General features: G+C 40.3%; 1 protein-coding gene across 2 annotated transcripts in view; it reads right to left on the reverse strand.

The window, feature by feature from the left end:
* Positions 1-23,225, reverse strand: part of DOK6 (docking protein 6) — a 286,745-nt gene that overhangs the window by 149,839 nt on the left and 113,681 nt on the right. Inside the window, exon 2 of one of the 2 annotated variants that reach the window (XM_063130513.1) lies at positions 18,262-18,369. The exons of the other annotated variant lie outside the window; for it this stretch is intronic. Coding sequence (XP_062986583.1) covers positions 18,262-18,369 — 108 coding nt within the window. The remainder of the gene's footprint in view (positions 1-18,261; positions 18,370-23,225) is intronic. 2 annotated transcript variants of the gene reach the window in all.

A 23,225-nucleotide genomic window follows, 5' to 3' on the forward strand; every position in this document is an offset into this window, starting at 1 on the left:
CATAAATGTATATCCCACCATTCTGGTGCATACACACCACTCAGGACAGCTAACATCAAATACAATCAAATTTCAAAAGATAGAGGAAAATATGATAAAAACAGGCAGATGGAACTAATAAAACAGGTATCTGTCCATATTCCCTTTTTCTGTCTATCCCCTCTTTCCAAATCCCCTTTTATGCATAGGCTTATCTGCTGTCACATCACAATTCATGAACAGTAGTGGAAGCAGGAGCAGCAATGTATGTCCCTGTGATGTAATGTCCTGTATACTTCATTTATTGTGAATATAGATGTTGCAAAATCTAAACCAATATGTAAGAGCTAACCTACTAGCACCAAGTAACATATTTGAATCATCGTATGTAACTAATTTCTTATGGGAAATATAATTTCATATACCTACAATTTGAAGTTATGTATTCAATATTAGGTGACATAATCCAAAAGACATGCAGCCGAGAGTAGATAAATTGTTGGTGGGGGGTGTTATTTCTGTATTTTGAGAAACGTTGGATTCAGAGAGGAAACAACTATGGCATACCAAACAGTGGCAGAGTAAGGATTCATTGAGCCAGAGAAATGTCACCATAAATGCCAAGTGCACAGCTGGGCTACAAACTGGGTAGGAAGGAAGACAGCAAGCATAACAGTGACAGGAGCAAAGGTCACAACTCAAAAACCTAGGTCAGAAACCAGTTCTCTTTGGAAGCATTTATTTCCTTTCCTTTTTTTCCAAGCTAAGATAAAGCAACTAAATATTCATCAATCAGTTATGGGATGCAAAGTTCAGGCAGACACAGCAGTATGTAATACCAGCAGTCTTTCATCTATCCCCTGTAGAACAGTCTCACTTATTTTTTTAAAGGAAATATTTCTATCAGCTAAAAAAGATGGGAGTAGTGTACGTATCCATTTGTGAGCACAAAATTATCTGCTCAAATCCATTTTATACCCCCTCCCTTTAAATTTAATAGAGGTAAATTCTCTCTCTGGAATAGAGAACAGGGAAAGATTGGATCATAATCTCTAAATACTCTGAAACACGGGAAATATAATAAACTGCATCAAAAGCTTTTAAAGCATCATTTCAGTCAGCAATGAAAGCTATATTAGACAGCTATTTTTTTATAAATTGAGAAATTATTTAATTAAACTAATAGTAAATATTTTCCAATTTTCCAAAACAAGGTACATCAGGAACCCAAAAAGAAAAACAGAACTTAAGAACTGCAATGCTGGATCTAATTAAAAGACCATTTATTTCAGCACTACTGCCAGATGCTCTTAGGCCATAGCTAGATGGGGTGATATCCCGAGGATCGCCCCAGGATTTCGCCCTATCCTTCCTTCCCACACAGCCATCCCTGGTTCAGGGTAAAGATCTCTTTTCACTTGGGTGCTTTAAATCCCAATACAAGCCTATCAAGGTGATTGGATAAGGGGGGGAAACTATCCCTCCACCATAGGTCCTGTTGCCCCAAGAGCCTATGGTGGAAGTTAGGAGCCCCTTCTCCATCCGATTTTTGGGAAGGGGTTTCCATTGGCTTGCATGGGCAATTAAAGTGCCCTGCCCTAAAAATTGGATGGGATCGGGATTCCATGGGCCCTTGGGGCAACAGGACCCATGGTGGGGAGTTAGATCCCCCCTCATCCAATTTTTGGGAAGGGTCGCTTTAAAAAAAATAAATCACAGTCCCGTTTGTGCATACAAACAGGGCTGCAAAAATAAAATTGAAAAAGCACCTCTTCCCAAAATAATTGGATGGGGTAATCCAACACCACACCATGGGCCCTGTTGCCCCAAGAGCCCATGATGGAGGGCTGGATTCCTCCCATCATCTGAATTTTGGGAAGGAGTGCTTTTGTAAAAAAAATTCCAAGCCCCACTTATGGGCAAAACGGGGCTGGGATATTTTTTTTAAGCGCTCTGACTGCATTCACGATCGTGATCAGCATCAGGAAAGGGGGATTGGCGGGGATGAAAGCCCCTCCAAGAGGTCATTTGGACACCATTAGACGGACTGTGACTGGCATGGACAACTGCTTGGCTGCAATCGTGAAAGGCGATTGCAGCTCGCTCAGCATGAGCGGCAGGGGCTTCTGCTGCTCTTGCCGAGTGCCTCACTGACCGATGCCCTTACCCACAGTGCTTGGCCATGTCTGGGTTCACACGACACACCAACCATTGTGGGTAAAACAACTCCTACTGCAGACTGTTGGTTCTCAGGGTGGGTTGACTGGGAAAAAAAATGACCCACCTGGTTCACATAACATGCAAACCCATTGTGGGCAGTCATCCATGATGGCTTAGCATGTCGCGCAAACCCAGTTATTTTAATAATTAAATTGCAAGCTTATTCATAGTTACTTGGGTTGAAACCCCAATGTTTTTTTACTTGTATATCATCAGACTGTTGCTTAGAAGTGATTTCCTAATCATTATGTACCTCACTGACTTTCCATTGAGCTTGCTACTAGGATCCCAAGATGCCTTTACTAGATAGACATAGCCAATACTTCATATCTATCTATCTTATCTATCTATCTATCTATCTATCGATCTTTCTCCTAAAAGAATAGTGTCTATTAACCCAAAATCATTTATGAACAAATATATTGTTTATTCACTACCTTGTGAGGACTTCAAGTCTTAAATTCTGTTAATTACAAAAGTACTAATGCAGACCCTTGTAGAATCCCTTTGTTTACTTTGTGAAATCTATTCATTTATTCTTACAACTGTCTCTGTCATAACAGATCATGTCCCTCTACTCCATACCTGAAAAAGGCCAAACTGCAAGTGACACTGGTAGAGCCATGATAGATCTATCAGTATCTGTAGTTTGGTCATTAATTTTATTAGGATTTTTTGGTATAAGACTTTACCTCATTCACACATTATTCATGTGAAGAAAGCTCCATGTATAGAAACGGCACATTGCTGATCCTAGCCCCAACAGAACATAGATTCTTCACTCCACCTTTATGCTGGGTTTAAGATCACATGGAATCCTACACATGTAAGCATCCTCTATTCAGACATCTGTGTGGACATCTGAAGATCCATGTACTGCTGGGTTTGGGCCACCAGTCCTACATGAGGAGCCCCCTTCATATGAATAACTCATTAAGGGAATATTAGTTCAATTTTTAATCCAGTTATACAATAACTGTGGATTAAATCATGCGTAATTGTTGACTCTGTCAAAATAGTTTAATAACCTCAAGACTTCCTTTTGCAAAAGCCAGGTTGATTCTTCTTTAGCAATACTTGCTTTTATATATGTTTAAGAACTCTGGTCTTAATAATATTCCATAAATTTACCTAGGGCTGAAGACAGGCAGACATGTAATAATTTCTTGGATACCCAACAAATCTGCTTAAATATTGGTGCATATTGGCAAATGGTCATAATTTAGAATTTTGGAATGGAGGCTGCTTTTAGTGATCGATACATATTTTAGTTAATAGTTCAGCAATTCACATCTCAGTTCTTTAAGAACTTTTGGATAAAAGCCATCTGGCATATGACTTGGTATTTTTTAATTCTAAAATGTCATCCGTTGTCACTTTTACTTGGCATACTTCTTCCTTTAGATACAAAACCAGATGTGGGACAAGCTGAAGTGCAAGTTGCCTTAAAATTTAAGAAGTTTGCCTGCAATTTTTCTTTCTTTGGTGTTTTCGCTACTTTATCAACAAATTGTACCCATGTGGGGCTGCTATTCACCCCCACCCAGCCTGTTTCCTTGAAAAACTCTCTTCACATTTGCCATCTCCTCTGCCCCCAGAGGATTGCCTCAGGATTGATCAAAACAATTCTGCTTTTGACAATTCCTAAATTAGGGTGACCATATGAAAAGGAGGACAGGGCTCCTGTATCTTTAACAGTTGCATAGAAAAGGGAATTTCAGCAGGTGTCATTTGCATATATGGAGAACCTGGTGAAATTCCCTCTTCATCACAACAGTTAAAGTGCAGTAGGTATACTAGAGTGACCAGATTTAAAAGAGGGCAGGGCACCTGCAGTTTTAACTGTTGTGATGAAGAGGAAATTTCACCAGGTTCTCCATATATACAAATGAGACCTGCAGAAATTCCCTTTTCAATACAACTATTAAAGATACAGGAGCCCTGTCCTCCTTTTCATATGGTCACCCTACCTAAATGCATAATGTTTAGACATTACAGCAAATTGGTTCTGGAGCTCCCTAGCAATGCTGGGCTCCAATTCTGGCTGCATTCTAGCCAGAACTGCCTGCTATCCTACAGTTATAATTGCCAAGTGAGGATTTAGATTTCCCACTTCTTAATCCAACATGCTGCTGCTGCTGCTATTATTATTATTATTATTATTATTATTATTATTATTATTATTTCTATCCCGCCTTTTGCCCAAATACATGCTACACTGTGATAAAGATGCGAACAGTGCTATGTATGTGATGACATGCAGAATACTGTCTGAAAGGATGCCAAAAAACTACAGAATATGGGAGTTTGAAAGTCGGTCCTTAATAATAAGTGCTAATAATCTTTATTGCTGTCTAGAAAAATAAAAAAGAACAATAGGATCTCCACAATTTGTTTTATTTTACAGCCTTTCAAATTATATGCATCAGGATTTTAAGTTCCTAGAATTTTTACATTCCACTAAAAGGCAATTCAAAAAGATAGATGAGTTTGTTATGTGACAGAAAGGAAACTTAATAACCAATTATGTGGCATTAAAAACTGTAGATCCGGAACTAGTGAAACCTGTGGCAGTCATAAAAACAACACACATACATTCACACCTTTCAAATGAGTGAAGAAGATGTACATTGAATGTCTGGCTGTCGTTATCTGCTGATAAAAACACAAAACCAGAGTTCCCAAACCAAGGAATAATTAAAATACAAAAATTGCTTAATAACGGTGTTTCTTCATTGAAGTTTGGCAGCTGCAGAATGTGTTGCCACTAGACTCCAGACAGCCACAGGCCTTTTTCTTCCTGTACTTCCTGTTTTGGCCAGTATCCACTGGGGATATTATAGAGTAGATAAAAAGCTTAAAGCTATATGATGATATGCAGGGAGATTTTCCAGAAATCCTTATTTATTAAGACGTCTTTACATTTTCCCCCCTAGTACTTTCCCTGTTCGTATTTTTCTAAAGAATGGGAACATAATGAAACTGCTGTTGTTGTTTCTACCCTGCCCTTAAAAAAAAAATGTTCCCATGTTTGAATGTTCTTTTATGTCCAAAAACTCTGTGTTACAGAAACCCAGTCTTTTCCCTAACTTGTTAACATGCTGTGTACAGGTAATTTTTGAGATGGTATCTTAAACAGAACATATGTACATCTAAAAAAGAACAGACTCAGTAAGGTTGTATTATATTATAGCTCTGAGCATACATCCTGGCTCTTATAAGCCTTTGGACAGGAAGTCTGTTCTCCCGCTCAGCCGGCACAGCTTGGGTGGGAAGGGAGGTTGTTGCTGGTGAGGTGGAGGGGAATAAAGGCCTCATATGTAGTCACAAGGGGGCCACATGAGGCAAGGGCGGGGCTGAGCCTATGAAGGCTGTCCCCGCCTGATCATCGGCCTCTCTGGTTCTTTCAGCTCCTCGCTAGTTTTACCGCTCCCAAATCAGGATATGATATGCCTTTGGAGATCCTCCTGCCTCATCTATTCAAGAGTTTTATGGCTTTGAGTGGTGGTGGTGGGGCAGTCTCCTCACACTTTCAAAAGTGTTGCATAGGAGAGGGGCCAGGTTTACCCGACTCCTGGCTTAGGAGAGTGGCTCGCCTATAATGACAAGTTGCCTGAGATAAGGACATACAGTCCATTTCTACACCTGCCTTTTTTCCGGGATCGTCCCGGGATCATCCCTGTGCATCCAAATGCCACACGGGATCCCGGGAGCAGGCAGGGGTGATCCCTCCATTTTCCTGGGATAATCCTTAGGTGTAGAAAGGGCCACAGAATCCCGCACTTTCACATGTGAATCCAGGGAGGGGCTGAATCTCCTTTGTTGTTTAAATAAAGAGACCCTAGTTTATCCCAAGCTCTGGTGTCTGTGTCTTAATTCCATGTTTCCTTCTCCACTCGCAACAATGTGGTGAAGAAGTGATCCATGATTTCTGTTGCTGCACGGTCCTGTGATTTCATCAGTCTGCAGGAAAATGGGAAGGAACCACGTAATTTTGAATACACCTAGAATACAGATTAAATCTCACAAAGCAGGCTAATATGGATGTGTCCTAGAGGCACTCTTCACAACTGCCAATCAAGCTGATTCTCATGGGGTTGTATGTGCATTTGCATATAAAAGTTATATTTGACAATGAAGCCTACAGACCAACAAAAGATTATTCAACCCTAAAGTTACCTGTAGAATGACCACACCCTGATCCTTCCTGTTTGATTTGGTAGTACACTGTACTTTGGATTATTATTGGTTACAGCTATTGGGCTAATCTTTAGGACCACTGGGCTAATCTATTATGGATACCTGGATACAAATTAGAGCTATGCTGAAAATTCTGACCATTCCATTTTCGGCATTTCATGGGGGTGGGGAAAACTAGGGCAAAAGAGGCTGGGAGAGGTGAGAATTTCAGAGAATTTTCTCCTTGGGGAGGGGAACAGGTTTCCCACATACATTCTTAAATGTAACCAGTTGTTGAGGGGTCTTCTTTCATCCTTTTTTTTAAAAAAACACCCTTCTATTTTCAGGAGCCCAGGATTGCTTATTGGATGACTATTGGAGAGGGTGAGGTCACATGGTCTCCAACAGGCATTCACTTAGAACTGCTGGGCTCATCCAAATGCTGGAGGATGGGGAAAATGTTTTTTTTTGAAAAACTAAAAAATAGGAAGGAACCTCAGCAACCAGGTACACTTAAAAAAGGTATGTGGAAATCGTGTCACCCTTAAAGATGTAAAATTTCCAGAAATTTTGAAGCCATGGGAAAAAAACTGTTTTTCCATTTTTTTCCAGAAAAAAACAGAAATTTTCAGAAAAAATGGGGTAAATGCAATATTAGCACTTTTTACAGATTGAAAGTCATTTTTTAACTTTAGCAACATAAAATGTAATTATGGCCAAGTTGGTTTAGCATAAAATTATTACATTTGTTATATTAAAAGTATGGTGAATTCAAATAATTATTAAAAATTGAATTTACTTTTTTAATTTTTTAATTTTTTTGGTAACAAATGAAGCTACAAACTCCTGAACGGTAAGGAACCTCTTTAGTTTATCCAGTTTATCCAGTTTCTTTAAACAATTAAAGAAACACACAGAAGAAAACATCAACATTAGTAACAAAGAAAATTATTTACTAGTCCTCGACAGTGTCAAGCAGACATAAAGCACTCATTCCCATAAAAAGAACTGAGAAAAAAAGGGGGAGACACCAAGATTCCATGAATATGCATGAAATTTAATCAGACTCATTTTCTGTGCTATAACTAGATATCACTATCATTTTCAGGGCCTTGCTAGACCAGGAGTTAGCGCGGTGCGAGGCCCGTGCTCGTCCCTGTCCATCCAAATGACGCACAGGGGATTCCAGCCTCAGCCAGGGCTCGAGCCGCCCTAGCACCGCGCTAACTGGAACCACTTGTAGCATGGTTCTTCCCACGGTCCCAGCCTCAGGTTGGGCTGAGGCCGGGACTGCGGGTGTTCGGACCGTTCCACCGCATTTCCTGGCTACCGCACTTACGCGCAAGTAGCCGGGAAAAGCGGCGGATGGGCTGCAGCGCTCCTGCCCCCTTCCCCCGATTCCCCCCTGACCTCCCCTGGCCTCCGATCCCTCCCTGTCCCCATGTGCATGTCTTGCCACCCCCCTTGTCCCCAGCCGCTCTGTCCCACTGCCGCCGCTACCGCTGCTGTCCTCAACTGCCCTTTCCTGTTGTCACCATGTCCAGCCTGCAGGATATGGTGATTCCTGTCGCCATGTCTGGCCTGTGATGCATGCTGAGCAGGCATCACAGGCCAGACATGGCGACAACAGGAAAAGCCGGTTGGGGACAGCGGCGGCGGTAGCGGGACAGAGGGGCTGGGAACAGCGGCGGCAGCAGGACAGAGCGGCTGGGGACGGGGTGGTGGTGAGACATGCACGTGGGGACAGGGGGGGATCGGAGGCCGGGGGAAGTTGTGGGGGGGAATCGGGGGCAGGGGTCCCTATTTTTTTTTTTTAAAAAAAAAATCCCTTACCTTGGCTGTTGGTGCACTCCTGTGCATGCGGCCACTTTAACTGAAAAGAAAATGGCGGACGTGACGGGGCTTCCCTCGGCCCCGTCGCGCCTCAGGTGTAGACGGGGCCTACAGGCCATGCTACTTCTAGCGTGGCCTGGCCCCTCCTCACCACCGGATACGGCAGTAGGTCTAGCAAGGCCCTCAGTCTCTGCTTCAATGGCAGTGCACTCTAGAGGCAGAAACACATCTTGCTCTTGCATTTGAGAGTTGTAGTCTCAGTTTGCAACCTAGGACTTGCTTGTCCTTGGTGCACAGAAATTGTAATAATCTGATAGTGTACATAGTTTTTAGAAATCATTTAGAGAAGTAAATGTATGAACACCTTGTCTTAACATTTTATTCATCATGCTAAAATAGACCATGTGTCTGTATTATTCAGGGAACTCATACCACATAAAGCTTGCTGAGGCAAGAAGAAATGTGAGAAATGTGCTACAAAATCCTGAGAAATGTGCTACAAAAAGTAAGACTGGATATATACAGGTAGAGGATGAACAAAGGAGTCTTATGGCATCTTAAAGATCAACAGTTTAATTGTGGCATATTCAATGCAGTGGACTTTACTTTGTGACAGCTTACGCCATTATACATCTATTAGTCATTAAAGTGTCACAAGATTCTTTGTTTCCGTTAGACTAATATAGCTATCTCCCTGGAATTTGTCACCAGAACAAGGATGAAAAGTTCACTACCACTATGTAAAAGATGGAGGAAGCTAGAAAGATGAAAGCCACTCTTGCATGAATTGTTTCCCAACTGTTGATCTGGATCACTTAATTAGAAATATGAGAGGCTTATTCCTCATAGACTTGCAGCTTGAACAGCCATTAGGAAGTTTCCCTTGCCTGGTGCTCTTCACAATCTCTTTATACAGACAGAAATTAGTACACAGAAAATCAAAGCATAACATGGAATCCTATTTGTTGTATGCCTGTCTTGAAAAAGCCTATCTTGAAAAAGAGGAGCATATCAAACAAGGAGCAAATCCTGGAAAAAACAAAAAACAAACACTAAAAAGTAATTTCAAGACCTCATAATTGAAAATCAAAGGTAAGGGGCATGGGAATGTTGACCACTATCCATGTGCCCACCAACAAGAGAAACCAAACCATATTAACTTATTTGATGCACAAATGATGGTTCTGGATAACAAGTTATTTCATACTTATTCGCTCCAGTTTGAACAGTTTAATATTACAGATGTAGAGGTTTTTAGTACTACACAAGGCTCATCTATACCTGCAGCCCTTTGGGGAGTGGGGTGGGACGATCACAGAGTTTTCCACTTCCAGGATCATCCCTCAAGGGCCACACACCAGTGAGTTGTCCCAGAAGTAAAGAGGGACATTCCAGGGCACCATTTTTTTAAAAAAAAGAGGAGACAGACATGAATTGCGCAGACACGATCCTGTGCGAAGGAACAATTAAAAAAATAAAACCCCCAACAAACTTGGCACTGGAAGAAACCTGAGCCCCATCCCAAAGATGGCAAAAATGCTCTCCCCCTCACCCTGTTGTCCATGGACTCCCCCCGCACAGCTCTGTGTCCATTTCCTGAGCCCCGCTACTCGTGGGGGAGAGGGAGGACCCCGGGAGGGAGAGCCACACTGCCCATGGAGCTCGGAATGGTCCTGAGACAGCGGGGAAAAAACAGGAAAAAAGCAGTCCCAGCTATCCTGGGAGAACTGAGTGCTCGTCCCTGGTTCAACCCGGGATCAGCTGTGTAACATCTGGATGCGCAGGCATGACCTAATGATCACCTCTGGATAAATGGCATGTGTAGACAAGCCCACAGTGACCACGACTGTCATCTCATGGTACCGTGCAAACAAAAGTTGTCAGCCTTTGGCCTAGTTGAAACCATATCCATGAGTGCATTTTAACCTGCATTTTATATTAAATTTAAATGGAAAAACTCATTTTAACGGGTTCTATTATTTATATTATTTCAGCACATGCATTAAGCATTTCACAGTCTCTACGTGCCAAGACTGCCAACCAGCTTGATCAGGACAAATTATGCATGTTGGGTAGCTTTTCGTAGTCAGTAAGGCAGAGCTCATCAAGACAAGTTATTTCACTTTGTCTGTTGAAACACAGTGCAATAATGCTGCCAGAATTGAAGAATTGCTGCCTAATCCATAAAGGTTGCCAGCATAGTGAGGTTACTCTTGCCTGGCCAACAGTGCAGTTGAAAAGCCAACATTTACCATATGATTGTTGTATATATCTAGTTCTTTTCCAGAAACTGAAAGGAGAAATGTGTTTAGATCTCAAAATACAATGTATAGTTTAAATGCTATTTGCAAACAGCTATTTAACCAGATCTGCTACACATATGACCTTGAAATGTGGTTTTTGACAGTGGTTGATGGTAATAAAAATGTGATTACACAGGAATAAAATTTCATCAAGCAGGATGGTCCCCCTCCACCATAAATGTTCCTATTAAAACAATATTTACCAACTAGAATTGCACTCCAGGACCAGGAGATAGCGTGCCCTCTTTTCTTCTCCCAAAGGTAGTGCAGTGGAACTGGAAGATTCCACTTGATCTACTTGACTATGGACCTACATTCAAATCAACACCAGATCTCCTCGCTTATTGTTCATGTCTCCTCACAGAGACACATGGCTTAATTACATCTTGTTTGGACTACTGTAACTTGCTGTACATTGGCTGCCTTTGAAGTGTCTGGAAACTTCAGCTGCTTGAGAATGCTGCAACCAGACTGTTGACTGAGGCTGGATATTTGTAGTATGTGACTCCCATGTGAAGGATTTTTTCTTCATTTACAATTTTACTGAATATGTGTAAGAATATGTGTTATAAGGGATTGTTGGCATAGCATAGAGAAAGAAGCTTTTGGGGGCAAAGAATAGGTTTAAATGGATGCATAAGTGATGGGGTAGTATTTTAATACTAAGGGTGAAAGTAAGCATACACACATAAAACACTGTATCAAGAGGTAGACGCTTTCGTTTAGATAAGGCCTGATGTAATATTGTTTGATATTGCCCAAAGACATTAGTCATAAGAACTACTGACTTGTACCAACTGTATGTATTATTGTTAAAGGAACCAAGTGAAAGGTCCAGGGTGATGGAAATGTAGAATTGTAGTTTAGAAAATCCCAGTGTCCAGAAGAACAGAGAAGTAAACCAGACAACTGAATACATGAAAAGCAGAAGTAATGTCCAGTTTTGAGATAAACAGGTACGTCAGAAGGGATGGAACATTCTGGGAGGAGAATGATCTAAATTGATGATGTGGACCAATAAGATATTTTAGCATGAATTAATATGTATTAGGAGGGAGGCCTTTGTCTTTGAGAAGGGTATTTAAGTCTGAACACAGAGGAGAAAGATGTCTTTCCTTTCCTTCAGGCATGACATCCAGGATGTTGCTTTCAGCCTAGCATGTAGGCCTGAGTGACTCCTTGGTTTTGCATGGAAGAAATGGAAGTCCCTCTGTGGAGAAGAACTCCTTTGCAGAGTCAGTATGAGTGATGGCAGAATTTGTGAGTATACAGATACTCTTCTTTCTTCTCTCAAACCATCAAGACCTAAGCTGACTTTTCAGCACTGGCTTGAGCCTAGTTACTAGACTTAAGACCATGGTCTTTCTTGAGAAGGGGAAGAGTTCAATACTGGTGTTGTCATTGGAGCTGTGTTTGTCTGTGTTTGTCCAGCAAGATTTTGTCTTCTAAAGCTACTAGAATCTGAAAGTGTGTTTTGCTGAATGGAGGCTTGTCTGTTTTTCTAACTTTCTTTAAATTGTCTAATAAATGTTTTTAAGTTATAACAGTTTTATTGAATCTATGGCCTCAGCTAGATCTACTGGTCTAACGCAACAGAGGGGTGAAGATCTCACGATATTCTTATCGTGAGAACTCCCTCTCTGTTTACATGCGGCACGCCACGACCTCAGAGGGAGAGGATGTTGGGTCCGCCATTTTTTTTTAAGAGGAAGAAGCACACGAGCGCTTCTGCGCAGAAGGAAAGTGTTGTTGTTGTTTTTTAAAATCCTGCTCCTCCCACACCTGATGGGTGCCCTGTGCGCTGGTCCCAGCTGCTCACAAGTAACTGCGAGAGGCCGGGACAAAGTGTGATGCCCACCCACACATTCCGCGGTCTTGGGATCAGCCCGAGACCGCGGAGAAAGTGGGCTTAAAGTGTAGGGCCAGGGCAAGGGAGGGATCATCCCTGCCTGATCCCAGGATCCCCTGTGCCTCATGTGAACGCACAGGGACGATCCTGGGGATCACCCTGGGATAAAGCCCCGTCTAGCTATGGCCTGTGAGTCTGAGTAAAGTCAGTCATTCTGTACTTATGTCTAGAAGTTTCACCTACTATTGTGGGGAGTAATCTTGGGGGGGGGGTATTGATGAAAGTTATTGCAGGGATTTCTACTTCCAGGCAGCCTATGTTCAGTACCTCTCAAGTAAAAGGTTATCAATATTTTCCCCCTACACGTTTTATGACAGCTTCAATAGCTACTGGTATGTTTCTGGTCACAGTTCAAAGTGCTGTTTAGGACCTACAAAGCCCTACACAATTTAGGACCAGTATATCTGAAAAACTGCATTCTTTCCTATGGACCTGCCTGGATTTTAATATCTTCAGGAAAGGACATTCTTTCTTTCCCACCAACATCTCAAGCACCATTGGCAGGATCTCAGGAGAAGGCCTTTTTGATGACTACTCCTACGCTCTGGAATTCCTTTTCAAAGGAGCCTGACCTAGACTTTCTTCTGACAACCTTCCATCAAAAAGCAAAGACATTTTATTCAGAACAGTCTTTGGCAAGCTGACTTTGAAATATTGAAGATACATTGAAATTGGTTTCATTTATTTTTATTGATATTTTACCTGTCTCGTCTTTGGGTTGTATTTTATTTTATTATATTTCATCATTTTTATGTGCTGTTAGCCCCCTTTAGCATGGATTTAACCATTATATTTCACAATAAATAAACAATCAGTAATGTTTCAACATAAAGGAACATGCCCCACCCTGGACATTTGTCAAAATCTGCATTCTTAGTGTGTTCAACTGTGAAACAAACTACAATCATTAACAAATGTTTAGCAAGCATGACAAGAGCAAGCCACTTATTTGAAGTTCATAACTAGACTGAATTAAGAACAAAACAATAGTTTCAATCAGGATCTGAGTTAAATAGTCTACAAAAGCCCAAATTCCCCTCCTTGCATTTAAAATATTACCAGTTCTGATGTACTAGTGTACTATTGTAAACTGAACAATAATTGCAAGGTGAGCACTTGAGGGGTACGTGGGATTTCTGGCAGAGCATGGCTGGCTTCATGCTCTGTTGATTAACCAAGACGATTATGTCAATTGCATTTATGTGGCCACAGTGCTTTTGTTAACTGTGAAATTACATGAATTCAATGAACTGTGCCTTTGTTTAATCACAGTTCTTCCGGAAGCCTCACAGCACCTTCCTATGCTCCTGAGTCATCCTTTCCTGGATAGGGATAGCCTAGCCACTATGATTTATGCACAGGTAACATCATGACTAGATTACTGTAATATACTCTATGTGGATCTGCCCTTCTGCCTGGTTCAGAAGCTGCAGCTAGTGAAGAATACAGCAATGAAACTCAAATCACTGCTTTTAAAACTCAGCTAAAAACTTTTCTTTTCCCTATAGCCTTCAAATATTGAGTTTGTTCTGACTCTATACTGTTAGCTTCACCCTACCCGGTGCCTGTTTACACTTCCCTGTGCCTGTTTGCATTCTCCTTCCCTCTTTATTGTTTACTACAACTTATTAGATTGTAAGCCTATGTGGCAGGGTCTTGCTATTTACTGTGTTATCTGTACAGCACCATGTGCATTGATGGTGCTATATAAATAAATAATAATAATAAATAATAATAATAAAGTGCTCAGTAGGACACCCAGCCATGTTCACATTAAAATAACTACACTGACTGCCTATTAATTATCAAGCCATATTCAAGGTTATGTTGTCAACAATCAAAGCCTAAATAATTTGGGACCAAACTGTCTTCCCAGGACAACTAGCAGACCCTGCTGACCTTTAAGATCTTCTAAGGAGACCTGGGTGATTGTTCCATGACCAACAGAATGTCACCATGTAATACCTCAATGGCGGGCCTTCTCAGTAACAACATCTACCTTCTGGAACACACTTCCTCCATGTAGTTCAAGAGGCAGAAAATGTGGTAAGTTTTGAAAATGCACTTTCTCACCCAGACTTTGTCTGGATTGTAATTAATTGTAATTATGCTTATGCCTCTATATCTTACAATTCCTTGCATTACTTTTATTGTTATCATTGTTGAAATTGTTGTAATAGTGCATTTTAGAGGTTGTTGTTGTTGTTGTTGTTGTTGTTGTTGTTATTATTATTATTATTATTATTATTATTATTATTATTATTTATTACATTTATCTACCGCCCCATAGCCGAAGCTCTCTGGGTGGTTTACAAAGATTTTTAATATTTACAAGTAAACCACTTAGATATTTTATTATATAAATTGGTATATAAGCATTATTAATAAAATAAATAAATAAGTCCTCCTGGCACATTTATCACTGTAACAAAAAATTCAAGACATCCCAGGACAACGATAAAATGAAGCATGGTATCTGAAAGATGCAACTGGAAAGAGTTAACAATGCTTGATGAGTTTAAATTTTATTTTGTTTGAGGCAACTTCTACTTTAATTGCTATTAATGGTCTATTTTAGTAAAAGCACTTTCAATTGTTTTTTTTCCCCACCTGCTTTCAAATTAAATGAGATTTATTGGTTGATGGTGTGAAAATTCTTTTACTTTAATTGTCATAAGGGATAAATTTGTTTTGAATATGTTATCAGTGTGTACAGATCCATTTTCAACCCTAATGCATTTTTAATAACTTTTTCCATCTGCAAATGATTTGAATTTTAAATTTCTCTCTGTAAATAACTTCAAAGAAATGAACAGGTTTTAGAGCAGTAGTCATAACAGACATTTAGTTTTATTTATCCAACAAGACCTTTCTTATCATCAACATGCCACTTGCTTTAACCATAAAAATACTGGTTGTAAATACATTTAGTTGTGTTTTATTGTAGCATTAATGCAACAGGAACCTGACTCAGCACCCAAAGAGTTAATTTAGGTGTGATCATTCATGCCCAGTAGAATTTTTTACTTCCAGTGGCAGATACCACATATCACAAACTCCCTTGAAATACTCCAAAGTTTCAAAAGAGGTTTGCCATGCGTGTCTGAGGTATGTGTCTTATTGCTTCTCTAGAAGCACAAACTGAAAGCTCCCTTGAGCATACAGAACTAGTCATGTTGTTGATGATGTTTTGAAGTACGCCATTATCTACTTCTCAAACTTTTTTGTTCCTAGTATCATTTTGTACCTAAAACATTTGGACAGTGTGTTTAAAGTGTGTTTAAACCACTTGGAGTTGCCTATTTATTATCATTATTATAGATAAACAACATTTATATGCCATCCAGTAACAACATTAAGTACAGTGATCCATCCTAGATCAGACCTACATATGCATCTACTTGAAGAGTATCCTTCTATCTTTCAATTCCTTACTCTTTTGAAGGTAGTGGCATGGCTTTGTGAAGGGGAGATCCCACAATGGGTTTGGGGCCAAGGGAGGACTTAGAATTCAGATAATCTCTGTCAAACCCACTGGCTATATTCAGGTGTCATGATAAAATAGGTGACCTAGACTCCCCCTGGCCTTGTGTCTTTTCCCTCTCCTCCTTCAGTGTGATCACAAGGAGCAATTCAGAAGCTTTTTCCTTCTATTTTTGACTAACTGCACCTTGTTATGTCTTCTGAACCCAACAAACTGTGGTCTAACATAACTATGGTTTGTTTGAAACAATCCAGCTTCACACCATGTGAACTTATGAAGCTGGCTTGTTTCCAACAAGCCTAATTAAGATTAAGCACAGTTTAGTGTTCAATTGACATTATAAATTGAAGTTAATCCAAAATGGAAGTGAAAACTCCCAGCTCTTCCTCATGGCAAAACTGAAGGAAGACAGGAAAGAAGGAGAGTGTGCAAGCCAGGGTGAAGTAAGGGCTATTCTTCTAAACCATGGTTTGTCAGCTACAAGTTTATTGGCCCTCATCTAGCTCATTACCACATACAGGTACATCACAGCTTCACCTCACTCAGATGACATGGAGAAGTAGAGCTCAGTGTCATCAACATACTGATGGCACCTCATTCCAAATCTCCAGATGTCCCTCATACAGATATTTAAAAGCATGGGGTTTAAGATGAAACCCTTTTGAATCCTATAATATAAATCCCACAGGGTGTCACAGAACCCACCAACCCCACCATGTTACCTCCTGGAAACAATTCTGCCATAATTAAATTAATGCTATAATTTATATATTTCTTTATATATTTCTGTCTCATCCTATCCCCAAATCTAAATTTTATGTTCACAGGCTCCCTGTCTCTCCTGATTTAAATTTTATTAGAATTGTTTTTAACTGGGAGGTTGCCATGCAGGAAAGCAAAGTGCTGTGCTCCATCTTTATATGGCTTCAAAAGAGTGCATTTTGGTGTTCAGTCTCCCACTTCTGCCTTGTACTTAGATTCTTGATAGTTACTTTTCGATTAGTCTCACCAGTTTGCCTGCTGGGAAATGAGTGGCTTCTGACACTCATTTCCCAGTAGGCTTGTCCACTAAGACAGCCATTTTATGAATGAGCATGCCCCTTCATGGCAGCCATGTTGTGAGAGTGGTATGACAGTTTCCAACTTGGCCCCCTTGAGGAGGTATACAAATAATAATAATAATAATAATAATAATAATAATAATAATAATAATAATAATAATTTCCAAATGTGCCCACCAACCCAAAACAGTTAAGGATCCCTGGTCTTTCTAAAGAAAACTTTATTTTATATTGTTTTTCTCCTCCCCCCTGCTACATGCCTCTCAAAGTCCTCATATAATAGTTTCCCTCTCTTATCAACATTATTATTATTATTATTATTATTATTATTATTATTATTATTATTTAAATATTACCCTTGCTCCTGCTGCCACACCTGCCTTTGCAGTGTTCATGGTGCAGCCATGGCCCAGGGCATTCCAGCAAAAAGGCACTGGGCAGTCTACAGGACTGAAACCCACTGGTGGGTTCCAGTCACAATTTCAGAAACACTGAGGTAGGGAATCATGTGTTTGAATGGTCCTCTATATATATAAAAATTAATAGTTCTAGCTGAGCCCTTTCTCGTGTATATTAGCTTTTATATATAGTGAGCTTTTCAAAGGGGATGTATTGAAACATGCAACCCTCCACCGGTAATCTGAAGTGCTTAAATACTGCGGCAGCTGTACCAGGTAATTATGCTGTGTACTTTGGCTGAATTACCTCACTGTAACTTGGTACAAAGAAGTATTGGAATTTCAGAGCACTTAGCAGCTATCAATAAACACAGTCTCAAGATGGCCACATTAAAGATTGAATCAATTACAGGTGTTGTGTTGAGGTATGAGTGGAAGGAAATGCTCTGTTGAAATAATATGTAATCATGTACTGAACAACCGATGGCAGATAATAAGTGTCTAAATTCTAAACTGTGGCACAGTGAAGTTTACACACATATATTCTTCAAAATCCTTGTCAACCTCTTGCATCAGACATTCAAGCATCTTTTATTTAGGTTTCATATTGAATTTTATGTAATTGGTAAAGACTGGGGGGAAATCATCCTATTCTGTGCATCTTCAGAACATTACCTTCACATGTTCATAGCAAATATGAATCTAAAAAGCAAAGAAATTAAATGTGGATGTAAATCTAGAAAGATAGATCTAGTCTGAATCTACAATGATACCATCAAGAAGTATCACTGTCAACTTCATCAGCTTCAGAAATAAATAAAATAATTAATATCCTTTTGTTCAACTTTCTTCCCAATAGCTTACAAACTGCATCTACATGGGCAATATTACCTACCTTGTGAAAATTTCTGAAATATGCTGCCTTTTCATCTGGAAATTTTTCTAGCCTTCTAGGTCCTTTACTGGAAGCTTTCTTGAAAACCAACCAACATCTTCTGAAAATCTGCATAAAAAAATAAGGAATTATATCAATCTTTGGTTCTTAAACAAGTATATCATAACCCACAGAATTGCACACAACAGGGAGCTTTTGTGATATGATGCAGGACATCCATGAATCAGCTCTTCCAAATTCCATTTTAAAGTGCAAAGTAGCCCCAGGGAATCCAAATTGGCTCAGGACCACAGAGCTAGGGGATAGCCCTTATGCCTAATGGAACTTCACCAATTTAAATCCCCCTTTAAGATATTATTTGATGGGGGGGGGAGAATCAAGCAGGACAATCTGTCTTTATGATGCCAATTTGGCACCTCATTCCCCCCAAACCCCACACTTTTGCTTCTGCAGGGTTGTGCCCCATTATCCCCGCGGAGGCCGCACAGGGGCATTCTAGCAGCCATTCGGCTCGCTGGCTCCTCCCCTCCCCAGGCAGATGACGACCCATCAGGGGTCACCATCCGCCCAGCCACACTCTGATGCAACCCCAGAGCAGCAGCAACAGATGGCGATGCACAGTCCTCGCAGCGTTCGAGACAAAAAAGTTGAGGTAAATCCCTAACTTTTTTACTTTGGAGCTTCAGGGGAAAACCCCGGGATGCCTGCATGGTGGTTTCTGCATCATATAATCGACCCTGCACCACTGCGCACCCACCCCAGGGTTTTCATTAGGTATATACAGCCTGTAGATGGAGGAAAGGTTTCAACTCTGTGTCTCTTGGCACACAGCCTGGATCTCTTCCCCACACCCTGCTTTGAATTCAAAAACAAATAGACACATGAGATCCTGATTACAGATCTGCTGTGTCACTTTCAGCTTAGCCATTAGGCTGAAGACAGACTAATTTAAACAGGAGACTCGTGTAGCGCTGACTGTGCTCTCAGTCTGCCTTCACAACTGACCTACCAGATTAACCAGGCATCTAATCAAAATCCCATGGCCAGCCCTATAATTAGGCAGAGTGAGGCAACTGCCTCAGGTAGCAGATGATCAGGGGAAAGGAGCGATGGCAAAGTGATGGAGGGCAGAATTATGTGTGCCATGCAGACTACCCTATACCCCGTAAGCTATCCTCCTGTCTTCTGGTGTGATGGAAGACTCTGTCCCTTCACAAGTGTTGAAGTAAGATTTAGCTACCAGTATGGTCAGCTTCTGTACATGGAAGGAGAGGTGCCATTTTGTCCTTTGTCTCAGGCAGCAAAATATCTTGGGCTGGCCCTGCAAACTCTGTCTTAAGTCCCACAGTCTCTCCAGCCCCATTGACTTTGCTCGCCCAATATTATTCTAGTTCTATAATGTCTGGGAAAGTCCCTGGCATTGCATCACTTCCAAAACAGATATCTAGCTATAGAACAACACCCATATTAATGTGCCGTCAAGTCCTTCTGCCTTCTCCATATATCTTTTTGTAAGAAGTACAAAGGGGGAGAAGCTTCTCAGCAGTGGCAACCTGGTTATTGAATGCCCCATGGAAAGACGCTTGCTGCGGTTAGGCAAAAGCATTTCTGTTTACTGAGGCTTTTAAATACTCTGATTCTGGTGGAGTTGTGAATCCATTCTGGGTTTCAGTCAGAACTCTAAGACGCTGTCCAAGGTGCTGAACCCTAACCCCAAACTATTTTTAGCACCTTGAATGGCTCCTTTAGAGTTATGGCTTGTTCTGACTGAAACACAGAATGGATTTACAACCCCATTGGAATCAGGGCCACCAGCCTGCACCTGATTGTACTGATTTAATTGGGCATCAATCTTTTAAAAAGTTTTATCTGTTCCTTTCTTGTTTTTGTACTTGTTTTATGCAACATACCATGCTGAAATCTCATTATGGACAGTATAAAAACTTTTAAATAAACAGAACACTTTGTTAACTTCCTCAGCCAGTTACAAGAATAGGAAGCAGGACTAGTGGGAAAATATTAAAAGACTTGAAACAAACAGATCATTAAAAATAAAGGGTTGCAATAAGGCCTTAGGGCCCCTTTTTTATATTACATCTGTGTTCAGATTTATCAGCTTTTTCTCCCTGTTGTGGGGGGGTGGGACAACAAAAAATTACATCATTAGGCATTTTTGCAAACCTGATCACCACATAATAACTTCATTATGCAACATTTTGAAACAGTTACTAAGCCATTCAGTATTAAGTTAGTCTTCAGTTCAAACCCTCTTGACATCATAGTAGTATGTTGATCACCTCAAAACCAAGGCTATACATAGTCTCCCACATTTACAAAAATTGCAATATAATAATAGTGAGTCTGCAGATCTGCTACAAATTGGAACACACACACACACACACACACACACACACACACACACACACACACACGAGTCCAGTGTTGTGGTAGTCAATTTCAGTTAAAATCGGCTGAAACTGTCTTTAATTAAGTAAATAGTTATGGGAATTTGCACCATCATGGATTATCTAGTTAGGACTGTCCCTTTAAATAAACAGAGTACAGAGAGAAGGAATGTATGCAATATGCTACAGAATATATAATGCCAATGAAGAATTCAGACTCCAAATCAACATGTTGGACTATATGCTCTTTCCAGGGTTCCTAATCACATCTTGATAGTTTACATATATACAGTTTGTACATGTATAGACTCTTTCAGAAATTATTCTGTATGGGCATAGGGGAAAACATGATGTGCTCATTCTCTCTCCCCACTGCCCCCATTCAGGACAACAGCCAATGCTGCTCATGTGCCAGCAGGACCCACAGCTAGTACAATCAGGGAACTAGCAGTTCTTAAAGCAACCAGAAATGAATGAAAATGCTAATTTCTGGAACAGGGTAGGTCAGTGAGCTCACAGAAAGGAGGTCTGCTGTCCTGTCCTGATCCAGAAATGAGCATTTCTACTCAAGCAGTTGGTTCTACCATGAACGAAGGATGCCATTGGCCTGTGTATGTCACTAGAGACCTGGTGCAGAAGCAGCATGACTGCCAGTGCTGGACAGGGAAAGGCTTTCTCTCCCCCAGTTGATGTGCCTTCTTGTTTTCCTCTTCGGTCATAGAATGTGGCAGCAGCTGCCTAGTCACTTGCAAAAAGATACACAAAAGAAAAGGCATGGAGCGAAGAAAAAAATGTATGTGCATTTACAAGGTATTTAACTATTCAACATTATGTAAACATACATAAGCCAATAAATAAGGCTTGTGTCCATCCCCATTTAAAATTCACTTTTCCTGAACCAGTAATACTTGACAACATAAAACCCAAAAGCAATATCTTATGTATCTTTCCCACCTCTGACATCATTTTACAAAAATCATCATATATAAAACGAAATCTAAAGTTCATTTGAGACATGAATAGCATAGTCAGATTCAAGTCTCAGCTATTAAAAATAACTTCTATCAATGCTATATGGAGTGAATTATTTAAAAAATGATATTCTCCTCCCTTCATCATTCACAGTTGGTTTAACAAGCCATCTTCAGAGTGCTAATTATTTTAATTAAGTATTTTTAAAAAACAGCCCAGCCCCTAACAGAATATAAATTACTTCTGGGCTTTATTCAACAGACTAGGCAACTGTTCGGATGAAATCGGAATTGTGTTAGCAGACTACTTAGAGCTCTTCCAGTAACAGTAACTTTACCCTATGAGTTTGTCTCCCAGAAATAATGTTACAACATGGCAAATTTCCAGGAAAACTAGTAGAAAGTGAATACCCAGAGGTACTGCTCTTCATGTTCTTTGATATCTAGTGGGCTCGTTCAATGAATACCTAATTTACAGTGGTTTCACTTTCTGATCCTTGAGTAACAACAGTCCTCTCTATGTCATAGATCTCTAAGGAATTGGAATTCTGTGTTTGCTCTTTGTTAATCTATCTCACGGCTGTCAACTCTGATCTTTTTACTCCACTTCCATCCTTTTTAACCAAACAAGGCCCACTTCTTATGTTTATTTGGATGAGTCTGAGAAATGTGAAAAACAAAAACACCTTGCAATTAACAAAACAACTTTTGGTTTAACATGCTTTGTTAAAGACTTTCCATGTTCAATCAATTTTTAAATTTATTTTTATTTATTTATTACATTGATATATACCGCCCCATAGCCGAAGCTCTCTGGGCGATTTACAAAAGTTGCAAAATGCCAGGAAATTATGCCCATTAAGAACCACATTCTTAACAGACATATTATTTGAGCAATATCAGTATGGTATGGTATACCACTACCTTAGAGCTGGATGGCTGTCAGTGGCAGAATGGTGGACCTAAAGCAAAATCCAACTGTGTCATTCCATTAGCAAAAATGCTGCTAGTGGAAACTAGTTTCTGAACTATGTGCAAGCATGGTTGTGCAGTTTTTGCATAACGTGTGCAAACACATTGTGCCACCCACAGTACAACCATTTTGCATTCTGCTTGTGTAACTGGTTATGCATCTGTTTGCACCCACTGCAATGCATAGCACAACACATTATGCAACAATTGCTCGCACAACCGCTAGTGCCATTTGAGTCTGCGGAATATCATTGTTGGATACTGCCCCTAAATCCCAGATTTATCTGTTTACTGGAATAGAAACATGGGTCTGTTTTGCACATCATGACAACTCATGGGTTGTTGAGCAGGAGCGACCAAATATACTGCCTCCGGTGCACTCATCACTTCCACTTTCAATTTACAACCTACGACCACCCTGTATGTCAGTTTTTAGCATGACATCCGAACCTGGACACACTCTGTGTTGTTTAGGGCTTAAATGACCAAGAGTTAACCTATGATTTGTTGGGTTAATTCAGAGTCATTTAACCCTAAAACAACCCAAAGTGTCTGGGTTCACATGTCACACTAACAACCTATAAACAGAGTGATTGTAGGTTGTTAATTAAAAGTG

The sequence above is a fragment of the Elgaria multicarinata genome, chromosome 7 (assembly GCF_023053635.1).
Source record: "Elgaria multicarinata webbii isolate HBS135686 ecotype San Diego chromosome 7, rElgMul1.1.pri, whole genome shotgun sequence".
NCBI lineage: Eukaryota > Metazoa > Chordata > Lepidosauria > Squamata > Anguidae > Elgaria > Elgaria multicarinata.